The sequence below is a fragment of the Triturus cristatus genome, chromosome 9 (assembly GCF_964204655.1).
Source record: "Triturus cristatus chromosome 9, aTriCri1.1, whole genome shotgun sequence".
In the NCBI taxonomy this organism is placed as follows: Eukaryota; Metazoa; Chordata; class Amphibia; order Caudata; family Salamandridae; genus Triturus; species Triturus cristatus.
In genome coordinates this window covers 30,047,051-30,060,602 of record NC_140592.1, presented here as the reverse complement: position 1 = coordinate 30,060,602, position 13,552 = coordinate 30,047,051, and the positions used below count along the sequence as shown (strand labels likewise).

At 43.5% G+C, this 13,552-nt stretch overlaps 1 protein-coding gene and 1 long non-coding RNA gene across 2 annotated transcripts in view; one reads left to right on the top strand and one right to left on the bottom strand.

Moving 5' to 3' along the window:
- The window catches only part of LOC146797307 (uncharacterized), a 496,953-nt gene that overhangs the window by 235,190 nt on the left and 248,211 nt on the right, over positions 1-13,552 (top strand). The window lies entirely within an intron of this gene.
- The window catches only part of LOC146797308 (uncharacterized), a 189,123-nt gene that overhangs the window by 77,714 nt on the left and 97,857 nt on the right, over positions 1-13,552 (bottom strand). The window contains exon 5 of the mRNA XM_085624296.1: positions 3,558-3,925. Coding sequence (XP_085480422.1) covers positions 3,558-3,925 — 368 coding nt within the window. The remainder of the gene's footprint in view (positions 1-3,557; positions 3,926-13,552) is intronic.

The window sequence follows — 13,552 nt, the reverse complement described above, 5'->3', positions numbered from 1 at the left end:
TGGCGGCCGGCCTGAGGAGCGGGAGAGGGAGGGAGATGGGCTGCCATGGAGCGGGAGGGAAAGTGCTGCTCCTGCGGGGGTGATCGCCGCACGAAAACAGCAAAAGTTAACTCTGCAGTGACAGTCCTTTAGTGCCTGCAGGACGAAGAGCTTTCGTGTCGCTGAACGGAGCACACGGGCCACATGACGAGGTCTGGCGGGCCGGATTCGGCCCGCGGGCCTTGTGTTTGACACCGCTGCTATAAGGCCTAGTACATAATAGGGCAGGGGGGTTGAAATTACCTCTCAGTTCCTAGTATATAACAGGGCATGGCAGTTTAGAGGCCAGCAGCCCTTTCGGCACTTGCATGTATGCACTGCTGGAGCCTGAGGTCAGTTTAAATGTAACTCTGTGTTGCAGAACTGATTTTAAAAAGTAAATTGTGCCCAAATTCGACTTTGGTGTTTGGGGTACTTAAAAATGGATAACCTACAATGCTTGGGCATATATAGGGTACCCCCGGGGTCTCCCATAGGCGTCCCAGGGGCGGAAAGTCAGGTATATACAAGGAGGACCTTTATAAAATGTGTTTTATATGCCCTGGGTTAAGTGAAATTGAACATTTCACTCCCCACATTGTGATAAAGTGCTGCACAAAATCGAGGAGCACTGTGGAGGGAGGATCTGCAATATTTTTACATATTCAGAACCCCTAAAGTCTCCCCTAGGTGTGCCAGGGGTGGGGGGTCTGTAGATATAGGCAGAGTACTTATAAAATATGTTTTTGTAAGCCCTGGTGCTGGAAAAAAGGCCCAAGCATTTTTCCCATTGCAAATATCCTGCCGCATAGGTTAACATGGCAAGAAGTTATTAACTAACTAATAACTCTTGATAGGAGAAGGCTAAATATACCATTCAAAGACTTCGCAGAATGGTATTAATAAACTCAACAATATGATATTGTTGAATTTCTCCTACAATGTACAGAAAAGAAGTTATAATACTTTCTTGTTTGTAATCCCAGATTCAGCCTTCCAGTTGTCTGTCCTGATTGGTCAGAGTTAAGTGGATTAGCCAGGCTTCTTTGAAGAGGTGATAAAGAACCCCTGGAGTTGACCAGCTCCACTGGGAGGGCAGTGTTCTGTTACACAGGAATGCCAGAGCAGGGGTGGGGTGGAGTCACAAACAATTGACTTCAAGGGAAGGGGAAGACACCAGTGTCATTTACAACTGTACTCTTTTGAGCACAGCAAGATGCTAGGCTTAAGGAAGGAATGATCAGATGCAAGGGGGAGAGCCTATGGAGATTAGCCATCCTAGGGGTGCGTTTAACCAGCTCTTCTCTGTCTGCTGGAAAATCAGCCATTACGAATTTGAAAGAATTGGTGCCTCTGGGACAAAATAGTGCCACACTCTACAGGAAGTGGTCATACCTCGGGGTGGTACCCTACATCCCATTGGACAGGAGTGACCTCCTGCTTGACCCAGAGAACTTGGAATAAGTATCTGAGCGTGGCGGAGCCTCTCAGATCTGCTGCTTGAAACTTAAGAAAGCAAGTCGGGCCAACCTGAGAAGTTTGATGTGCATTTCCTAAGGCCTGCACTCTGAAGATTACACCTTCTGCACAATCTGGAACTACAGCCCTGTGGACTACCTTGCTGTAAAAGGACTAAAGAGTCGACTCCCTGCAAGCTACAGGTTCACAGAGCTCACCTGGAACATCACCACCAAGAATCCTCAACCTGGATCATGACCAGTAGATTTGTAAGGGTTTTGTACAAGTGGATTGTGAGAACTTAAGTCCTCAACTTTCAAGGACCCTCTTGGAGCTTCCAGACCCTTGGAGTGAATTTGAGGCACTTTGGGGAACTTCAGGAAGAAGTTCCAGAAGTTTGGAGATCTTTGGGGCAACTTTGGAAAAAAGCTCCATAAGGGAACCGACTCAACCTGGGCAGCCAAGCTGCCTGCCTTCCAAGTTCAACCAGCTGAAAAGCTCCTTAGGTCCTACTTCCAGAGTTTGACCGGGAGTAGGCGAAATCCGAGTCCGGCAAACCCTCACCGAATCCGGCCTGATGAAGAGCATCGAGGGACCCAGCGAGAAAAAGCTCCAGAAATGTTTCTAAGTCTGAAGGTAAAAACTGTGACCAAGACCTACTGCGAGGGGTCGCCGAGCAGGGCTCAATCGCGGACGGCCTGAAACTTTTTCTTTGACCCGGTCTATCGCGACCAGATGTCCCGATAAGGCGCTATAGTTTTCTATGTGCTAGATAATGCTAAATCTTTGAAAATTCATATTTCCGTGTTCCCTGTATTGGATGTTTGTCGTTTTGGTGTAATTTTAAAGATAAACATATTTTCTATTTTAATAAATTGGTTTTGGATTTTTATTTTGCATTGTGTCTTAATTATTTACTGAATTGGTCTTTATAAATTCTTTACATACCTGTCTTTGAAGTTAAGCCTGCTTGCTCGCAGCCAAGCTACCAAGGGTTGAGCATAGGAATAATTTTATAAAACCTATTCTGAGCCCGATACTGTGTTAGTGGCCTTATTGCCAGTGGCAAATATACATTTGCATCTATTAATAATCCACTTTCCAACTGTCCTATTTTGTGCAGATATTGAATTATTAACACTAATGGGTGATAGCTTTGTAATGTATATTTAGGACACAATATTTCTGCAAGATGAGATTTTGGTTACGATATTCTGAGATCATACAGCTGGTTGTTATAGCTTTGTAGATTATACAACTGGATTTGAAGATGGTGTTGGCCGGCAATTGGAGGCAGTGGAATTACATCAGAGTGGGGGGTAATATGGTTATATTTATTACGGCCCTATATAAGGCATGCTGTGATGTATAGGTTACAATTACAAATGTACAATGTGATGTCTGAGAGGATATGGAACAGGGCAAGGCCACTACCTAAATGTGAGCGGGTGAAGACTTGAACACCTAGCAGTTTTTAGGTTGCTTTCTGGCAGGAATGGTTTAACTTTCTTCAGTAGATAGAAATGGTGTAAGCCTGTTTTAGTTTCTTCGCAATGTGCCTTTTGGGAGAGTAAGGCTGGTGTCCAGCATGAATCTAGGTGAAATGGGTTTTTGAACTTATGTTCTTGCCATTGAGCCAAGTTTGGATCTGCAAAAATAGTATTCATTCTGTTTGTGGAGGGGATAAGCTTCAGGTATGAGCTGGATACTGGGTCTGAATGAGGTGCATGCATTGTCAGAGGCATTGGATGTCCAGAGCAAAGGACACTTTCATGTGGACCTGTGTGTCCTTGGCATTTTGGTGAACTGTGGTGCTGTTGCTGGTGAGTGGTTCCATGTAGGGATTGAAGATGCTGGTGACAGCATGAAACAGGGAGATTGGCAGATAAGAGGAAGCTTCTTGGACCCGGAGGTCCCTTTGTGAATGGATACCTGCAGCCACACCAACATCTGCTTCTACATGTAGGAAAATATTACTATGTGTATTTATATCCAAGTTAAGCTACTTAGTAATGAAGGATTTTGTCATTTCACAGTTCTTTGCTGTATTCGCAGACAAATGCATTTGTCTGATGTCTCACCCGTTCTTCAGGAGACTGTAGGATTCTTCGTCTGGAGACAAGGATGGGGAGGAGTTACAGTTTTCGGTATGTATCTGGAGGTTGTCATCATCAGACTCCACCTTAAATTCAACGTATATCCTCCCATGAAGGTCAATCTCATAAGGAAACGCTGTGATTGGGTCATTGAAGGCGCTGCTCTGGTAGAAACCCATAGAGACGTTGTGATGCCCAAGCGCCACCTTGGAGGTGACCATGGGATGGAACTGAAGGATCAAGGTCTCGTTATCCACCATCTCACACCTCAGCGGTATCTCAATCCTGTGCACTGTGGTATTCGGGACGCTGCCGTAGACTGTATTCACATACGCAGTTTTACCATCTTCAGTCTTAAAGAAGAAAAAAACACCAGCTGTGAACAGAGCCATTCAAACTATTTTCAGCGAGACAATAAAATGGTACAATTTATCCATGGCTGGAACGTGAAGAATAACTTGTCCCTTTGAACTTCAAGAAATGGTGGCGCCGCCAATCAAGAGGTTGGTTCTGGATTTGGTTTGTAACACCAGCCCCTAACAGACTACTTTGTCTGAGGACTTGGAAGCAGTCCTGGGAGTGCGAATCACTGAATTAGGTTTGAGACTTTCCTGTAGGGAAAGCAGTGCGTTTTCCAGCATATCAGTATCTCGCAGGAATTTTAAAGGGAAGGCATTACCAGCTTTTTAGACCTATGTATGTACCATGATTAGTGTCCTTCATAAGTCTTTCTTCCAAGACTCAACAGAGGAGAGTCATCTTTATATCTATCCAATGTACAAAGTTATGCTTACTAAAACACACTGCAGGCCACGGAGGTCTTTCAGTAGCGTAAAACATGAGGGGGCCCCCTGCAAGCTATGCTGAAGGGGCCCCTCACACTCACATCAATAGGGGCTGAGGAGGCCCCCTTCTGTATGGGTAACCCTGGGGACTCCCCGCACTGTGTGGGCTGCAGGGCCTTTGTTACACCCCTGTGGTCTTTAGGCCTTCCATGAACCTCAAAATTGCTTGTGTAGAATTCAATCAATGACCTTATAACCTCTAGTGGGTCACTGTTTTTCTTACATTGAGACCCAATTAATTTGTTGTGTTTTTTAGGTCTCGCCAAGGCAGCACTTGCGCTGTCTCTTCGAGACACGCTGTATTCAGGATATAGGCATAAAGCTCCGCCCACATTCCGCCCATCTTTTTTTTTGGCTCCTGTCATTGTCCTTTGTAAGTGGTGGCTTTTCATTAGTCAATAGGCTTAGTAGTCCCTCCTTCTACCGCCTATTCTCTTCTACTAACCTCCCATGAGGACACCCCCTTTTATATGTGTTGTTACTCGGTATGTTTTAATTACTGCCACGGAGCACAATTTTCTTAAATGACTTTTGCATAAAATAAATATTTAGAAAAAAAGCATGAGGCCGCCATTCTTTTCAATTTGTTTAATTTTGTTGCAATTGCGGCACCTGTGCTTTAGCTTTAAACATCTTAAGCTAAAGCGCGGGTGCTGCGATTGCTTCAAAAGTAAAGAAATAGAAACAAAATGTTTTTGTCTATTTCTTTTCTTGTGAAGCAATTGCAGCTCCCGCACTTTAGCTTAAGATGTTTAAAGCTAAAGTGCGAGTGCCCCAGTTGATTTACAATTACTGAAAGTTGGAGCTATTGGTGTTGCATTATTATTAGCAACGCCAATAGCTCAAACTTTCAGTAATACGAGACCTATTGCATTGCAAATGCTTGTGTATTTTGCTTTTGAGGCTGGGTGGCATAAATATAATCACCTGCCCCATTGGTTACGCTTAAGCCGTAGAAGCCTGTGGCCACAGTGGAGCAGGCTGATCCACGTGATGTGCCCTATTGTCTACTTACAACAACTGGACAATCTGCTTGTTGCCGTCTTTTGTGTCCATGATTACGGAACTAGTAGCTGCCCAGCTGCACACTATGATAGCGGCGGCCATTTTGGAATGTGTGCCTTTTATCAAAATAGAACCTCTGAGCAAATGTTGTCATCTTTCTACTGCAATTCTGTTGTTGTTAGTATTAGAAAGGGAGTATTTTGTCATCTTTGTTAAGTACAAGAATGCTAATAATAATTTATAGAATATTCTATAAAATTTCAAACATAAATAGCAGTGGCACGTCCTTTACTTAGTGACTGGAAGGATATATAATGATGTATTTTTCAGACCTACATGTTCACTTTACGTTTTTGAAACCCTCCACTCTTCTGTAATTCATCGAGGCCGCCTCGTTAGGGTACGGCCGCCTAGTTGCAGTATACTCATGCTCATTGCGGGTTGTCCACCTGTCCTTAGTGATCCTTGCTCTTCCATACCGAGCAGGGCCAGGAGGGTGGTTCTCTGCTGCTGCCAGGAAGTGTACTACGGATGTGACTGGTAAGGCAAGGAACAGGGCCTTTAGTACTCTGAACCGAGGGCAGCGGAGCAGTTTCAGGTGGGTATCGGGTCCTTAGAGGACAGGGTGATAAGGGGCAATAGAGTCATGTTCACAGAAGTATGCTTGAGACCCAGGGATATGCATAACTCTATCAGATTCATGCCCGGCCTGCCAAAACGAGCCTCCGTCACCAGTGCCAATCAACCTTTGCTCGTTTCCCACCAGTCTATGCTCTTTTTTTCTTTTAAGCCGATTCTGGTCTTCTCTCTTCACTATTCTTTCTCCCAGTTCTCTTGTCTTTCTGTAGCCAACCACACTCCCTACCTTGATGTCCTTTTAGCCGTCTCTCCTCCTTCGATGCACTCACTGCTTTCACCCCTCTTTTTACTCCTGCTCTTCTCTCCCTATTTCCCGCTCCCCACTCATTCTACACTCCCCCATACGCAATTCTGACTCTTTCCCTCTTCTGTAACCTTTCATCTCTTCCTTTATGAAATATCATCATGGTAGTCAGGTTTACTTTTATTCACAACCAAACACATTAGCACCACTTTGCAAAGTTTGCCAGTGAAGCGCTACTTTTATTTTCTCTACTTTCTGTGAACAACAGTGTTCACTTCTCCTGCTCTGCTGCTGCCCCTCCCCCTCTCTTTCTTTCTCTTCCTCTTATTCCCTCTCTTTGTCTCTGCCTTGCTCCTCCTCACTTGCTAAAAGCCATAAAATTGGAAAACGTTTAACATGATCCTTATCAGCAGTTTTCCTTATTTTAGTTTATAAAATGTGTACCGCGGCTCTGTGTCCAGGGAATATGGTCTTTTTAAGCCATACTACTTACCTTTTTTAAGGATATAGGCAATGGACAATCAAACAGGTCCCTTCCGGCCCTGTAGACATGTTCTTAACTTTTCAGGCAAAAACAATCAAATATTTTTGAATAATAAGTGTAATAGTATTAAAGTAACTATCTTGTTTCTGCTTACATTTCACATGCTTTACTTAATCTTGCATTTGTTGTTACTTTTTTTTCAGCCAGCATATTGCTCTTATCTCCTCTCCCTCATAACCTATGTCTCATTTTCTGGTTATCCAGTGGAGCGACGACATACAAATAGCATCAGCGCAATGTAAATATCATCACTCCACTGCATACAAAAAAATTAATAACATTGGGGCATATTATCAAGCATGGAGTTAAAATTATCGCCGCTTTAGCGGCAGAAAACTGCCGCTAAAGCGGCGATAATGGTCTTGATAATATGCACTTGAGAATTCCAATAGAAGCTCATATTGTCACCAAAACATGGGCTTCTATGGGAATTCTCAAGGGCATATTATCAAGCCCATTATCGCCGCTTTAGCGGCAGTTTTCTGCCGCTAAAGCGACGATAATTTTAACTCTGTTTCTTGATAATATGCCCCATTGTCATTTTCAAAGCCAAGAGCTCTAACTTTCACAAATGCAAAACCAATTGCATTGCAAATACTTGTTTATACGTCCCCTCTACTCAACTTCAAACCAAAACACATGGGTAAAAAACATTGTAGTTTACAACGCCAATAGCTCTAACTCTTGCAAATGTAAGACCTATTGCATTGCAAATGCTTGTTTGTACATACTGTGGAGAGAGTGCATAGGCTCCTATCTGAGATTGCAGTACAGGGTTACTGGGTCATATTGTGGAAATGTGGATTTTCCTGATCAGTTATGTCCCCTATCTTGGACCCCAACGGTTCTATATGCATGTTACAAGTACATGTATGTTCCCTCCAGTTCCAGTTTCTAAGACGCAAACATATGTGTGTCTACCGTCAACATGTTCTCTGTCAGATCCGCCATCAATGGGCTGGATATTCGATTCCTAAGTATGAAAGGCCACCGACTTTATATGGCTAAGTTACTTCATTTTTACAGTTCAGGCGAGTAGGCCCGATTCTGTCCTCAAAGCCTTTCCCTGCTCTCTGTCTCTGACAGCTTCAGCTTGAGCTCGCATCTGTATCCATGAACTTTGTCCTACTCCCTGTGCAGCTAACGGTGCTTGCCTCGGCCAGTTTTCGCCTGTCTGCCAAGAAGTTGTATTTCACCTTCGAATTATCTATTTTGCTCTCCAGCCGATGCATTCCTGTCCAGTGATTTAGGTAAACATTTCCTTTGGCTCACAAGCAGAGGACTCAGCCTTTCCGTCCTCCTGCAAGTGATTCATAGCCCTGTTGCCATGGAAAGTTTTCTGCCCCTCGCATCTCATATAGACACTTAGACGCTTGTACACGCACACAGTCAGTATAGAATAGATTCTGTCCGAGAGTCTCTTCCTTGTGGATAACATAGTTCTTTAAACATAGGATGTTAGATATGATTTGGGATTAGGATGACTTGACCCCAGACTTCTCGTCTCCACATGTAGAGCTAAATGTCAAGTCCCCTTCACCCCCTAGTTGCACGTCAATTACACGTCATGCTGCCGCGCGCGCATCTATGCCAAGTATTATCTTATAGATCCACCTATGTCTGATAATTCTAACCAATCATGTTTCTTTTATTCCTTATTACGCCTAGTTTCGAATATGTCACTGTTTTGTCACTTTTCTTATCAAATGTTACGCCTTCTACATTCGTTTCATTGTAATGTACTTATTATAAAAATACATGTCTGTTAATAAATTATTGTACTTCACTTCCTGAACCCTCGTGGTGACGGAACCTGAGGGCCGCGACTCGAGTCGGCCATTTTGAATGGAATAAAGCCCATTAGAAAACCTCTTATACCACGGATTCTGCCTCTTGTTATTTTGAGCTATTTACTTTATTTTAAGATTCCGTATGAAATTCAGTCCGGTAATATTTATTTTATTTACCACATAATGGCGCCCGAACAGGGACACTTTCTCATCTCACGCGCCGGCGGTGCGTTGCAGGCCCGGTCTCCTGCCACAGCTGGACGGACCATAAACGCGTACCAGCAGGATTTCCTGTAAGCTCCCTCCGGTCAAGCGGGGGCGACTGAGGCTGCGATCAACCCAGACGAGGCGGTGAGAAGTGCGAAGTATCCCGACCAGAGCCTAGCTGAGAGAGCAAGATCCGAGGTATACAGAGGCCCACCAGGTTTTCCGAAATCCCGACGTCCAGAGGGTCCGATGTCCGCAGTTATCGAGTCCTGTCCATTCTCTGAGGCCTTCCGTTTCAAGGAGCTACTCGGTGAGTACCATCGCCGGGGAGGCGTGTTGACGCGCACATAGGTTGTGCCGGTCAAGACGGATTTGGGTACACAAATCCGGTCTGCACTGTTTAGCAGTGTATATGTACTGTTTAGCAGTATATCAAGTATTCCGAAGTATTCAGTTATTGTCAAGAATTCAGCGTGGTGATTAGTTAGGCAGACTGTCATCATTGTCGATCATTGTTATAATGTTTAATGTTTAATGTTTAAAGTATTCAGAAAATGTCTTGCATATTGTGGTATGAATGATTGTTCATTGTTCACTGTTCATTATTGTGTTTCTCGTATTAAGCAAGTTCAAGAGTAAGTATCAGATCAGTTGTCAATATGCCGCTCTTCTCGAAGTTAAGACAGATTACTACCAGAAAAGGGGTGCTTGAAGAAGCAGTTCCTATTCCTCCTAGAGACACTCCAGGACATTTCATGTACCATAAGCATGGCTTAGATGCCATATTGTTTCTTGATCTATGGGTAGATTATACCAAAGGATTACCGGAAAGTCAAAGGTGGCCCATAGCGGGAACCTGGGATGCAGAGTGCATCATGAAAGTGGAGGAAGAGTTATGGAAAAGAAAGGTCAGACAGTCACAGAAAGACGCTGTTGAGTTATGGCGTAAAGAATCTCATAGGCGAACAGAAAAAGCACGTAGACAAGAAGAGAGGAGTAAAGAAAGTTCAAATAAAGTTCAAGAAAATCTATTAATTGAGGAAGGTATCCGAGTGAAATCAGAACAAGTAAATAGACAAAGAAATGCTCTTATGAATGGTATGTATCCCCTTCTAGCCGAAGGACTACCTAAGGCTGTTACGGAGGTGCCAAAAGACTTGCCACCCCCATTATTTCCAATTAAGGTACATCCAAAGGGGCATCCCAGAACCGCAGAAGATGTTTTTCTTTCCTCATATCTAGACGATGCAGCTCCCGAGTATGCTAACGCCACACCACATAGACCGTCTGGCGGAGGGATTCAACGTCAGGATCAGGTATCTGTCCCCGTGCAACAGCAAGTCCCGATACAAGCTTCGGCAAGCACATCTGTTTCCGCATCTGTCTCCGCAGTCGACTCTACAGAGGTATCGACACCCATAGTTGCTGTGTCACGTTCAACGAATCCTTTCACACCCGACGCCCCAGATAGGGCCACGGGAGGTGCTAGCAGTACCTTCACACCACCTAGAATAAATAAACTTGTTTTTCAAGAGTCAGCACATTCACGTACACCTAAGTTCGTAAATGAACGTACGCTTAAGGAACTCCTTGTAAATTGTAGATATGACCCAGTGGTTGGTAAAGAGGACGAAATGGTCCTGGCATCATTACGTATCAGACGAGCCGCAGAGTATTTAGCAAGGTTACCAGGGATGACTACGCATCTAGATAACATATATCATTTTGTTCAAACAGGACGAGATCCAGGATGTATTAACAGAGCTATGGAATTCCAGAAAGTAGAGATACAGGGGGAACTGTTACGTTTCCTCATAAACTGTGTAATCAGAAATCAAGATCGTCCGGGGGTAGACCCGAATGCAATGCTTATTCTTACAAGATGGAGTCAGAATATATCAGAAGGGAGACACGATAAGCAAAATTGTATAATAGCCATGTGCCGAAAAATACGTAAAGAAATAGAGCGTATTCATGAAGAGAGATTGGGAACAGACGAGTTTGAGCAAGACGAAGTGTCCGAATCAGGGAATTCTGCAAGACAGTCAGAGACCATAGCCTATGTAGGCAGAGGAAGATCTCGTGAAAATACTAGATGTTTTTCTGATCCAATACACTCTGTATGTCCAAATAATAGCAGAACGTATCCGACGCCTGTAATAAATCTGAAGTCTCCTGAACATTTGTTTCAAGCCGCAGATAAAATACTACGAGAACGAAGAGGTTACCACCTCCTCGATTCCATGGATGAGCAAGAATTAGCCAGATCAGCCGTTCACTGGATTGTCAGTCCTGAAAAATACGGTGATGAGACCGTAGCACACACGTTTCTCAACCTCAGTACAGATGAACAACGTTTAGCTGGAATCTATATGATTCAGCAACTCCTCATATTATATAAGAGCCAACATACTGACCCTGGTCCTTTACCTGATATATTAACGGAACTACTCACGTACAGATGGAGAGGTTCTAGTAACAAGCTAATTAAAGAGATATTAGTGTCACGTAAGCAGTACGTCCTTTTTGTAAATCCAGATTCTCTCTCCCTGCCCCCCAGAGAAAGAGCACCGTACTACATGGATAGACAAAATCCTTTACGGGAAGTGCACCCAATAAAAGGCGAAGACAATGAGTTTCACCGTGTATTTGTTTACACACCCATATCAAAAATGGAATTATTAGAAATGAAGAAAGTAGTACCTAGTCATGACAAAGACCCAGCGGGTTTCCACCGAGAAATTAAAGACATGTTACTGATGGGAGAGTACACCTTTCCTGATATTATGACGATATTAAAGGTGCTTTTGCCTGCTGGCATATATGAAAAACTGAAAGAAAAAGAGTGGGAAGTGGGAGACCAAAAGATAGACTGGACAGCATTAGCAGAGGAAGAAAGGGGCCGAGCTGCAGGTTCAGGGCTCGGGGATAAAGTTAAACTATTACCAGGTTTACTAGTACAGGTACTGCCACGTTTATTAACTACAAAAAAGGAAGATTGGGGTGCAATCACAGCCTGTAAACAAAAGCAAGATGAAGACACAAGCGATTATTATGCTCGATTTGAAAAATGTTTTGGTATGAATAGTGGTATAAAAGCAAGTAGTGACTCATATCCACATTTATTTGTGACAAAATTAGTGGAAAATGCATTGCCTCCAGTGAAGAATAGAATATTGAAATTCGAGAGTACCTGGCAAAGTAACACTCCGTCGCAAATGCTACAAATGTTACAGTATCATCACAATAGAATTAGGGATGAACAAGAACACGAGCATAGACGCATGAAGGATACAAAAATGAAAATGCTAGTTTCTCAGACAGTACCAGCAGATGGTCACAAAAAGGGTGTGACACATTCTGGTGATTCTGCAGTTCCTGTAAAAGGAACCTGCAATTACTGTAAACAACTAGGCCATTATGTACATGATTGTCCAGTCCTGAAACGTAATATAGCTACAGGTATTGCAAAAGAGAGACCACGATTAGTTAGACAAGATCAGAATGAACAAGGAGCTAAGCAGCATGGACAGTCCGTGCCAGTTCAGCAACAGTCTATGCCAGCCTCACAGCAACCCATACAGTTTGTGCCAGCTGCACCACCGTTGCCTGCTACTGCCACACAAACCACAACACAACAAATGTATCAGACTGCACAGTATGAATACCCTGAGTATCAGCGTTACGCATGAACCAGCCTAGAGAGGGAAGTTGACTTACCGCTTATCGAGATTCCGGTAGATCAAGAAGGACCTTATGTACATAGTGAATTATTAGGTCAAGATAGAAAATTCTTACTCGATACAGGGGCAAGTCGAACAACCATAAAACGTAGTGAGGTTCCAGGGGCACCCCTCTCAGGCTCTCAAAATGTTTCCCTTGGTTTTTCAGGAAAACCTATTGTTAATGAAGTATCACAGCCTCTACCACTTACGATAGGACCTTTGACACGAACTACAGATTTATTGCTTACTAAATCATGCCCAGAAAATCTGTTAGGAATTAAAACTCTGAAAGCACTAGGAGCCATAATATGTTGTTCTCCGGAAGGAGTAAGGTTGTTTTTGCGTGATTTTAAAGGTCACTATGTGTCTAGAGATATGGATCCCCGACTACAGACTTTACCAGTACATCTATGGGCACAAGGCCCTACGGATGTTGGCTGCATGAACATTACACCCTATCGAGTTACATTGAAAGCAGGAGTGGTACTACCACGAATGCGACAATACAAGTTACCGCATGATGCTGTAGTGGCTTTGTTGAAAATCATTGATGAGCTAATTGCCCAGGGAGTAGTTGTAGAAACAGACTCCAATGTATGTAATTCACCGATAATTCCGATTCTTAAACGAACTGATCCTACTGCTCCGCCAGTATACCGATTGGTTATTGATTTGCGTGAACTAAACAAGTGTATTGTACCACAATTCCCTGTGGTCCCTGATATATCATCATTGTTGACAGCAATTGATTCCGAAGCAACATTCTTTACTGTAATTGATCTCAAGAATGCCTTTTTCAGCGTCCCAATAGATCCGGAAAGCCAATACTTGTTCGGATTCAGTTTAAATGGGCGCAGCTTTAAATTCTCACGCGCTCCTCAAGGATTTACAGAAAGCCCCAGCATCTACAGCCAAGCACTGAAACGAGAACTTGACAGTATCCACATGCCAGTCAATACAGCACTGCTTCAATATGTCGAT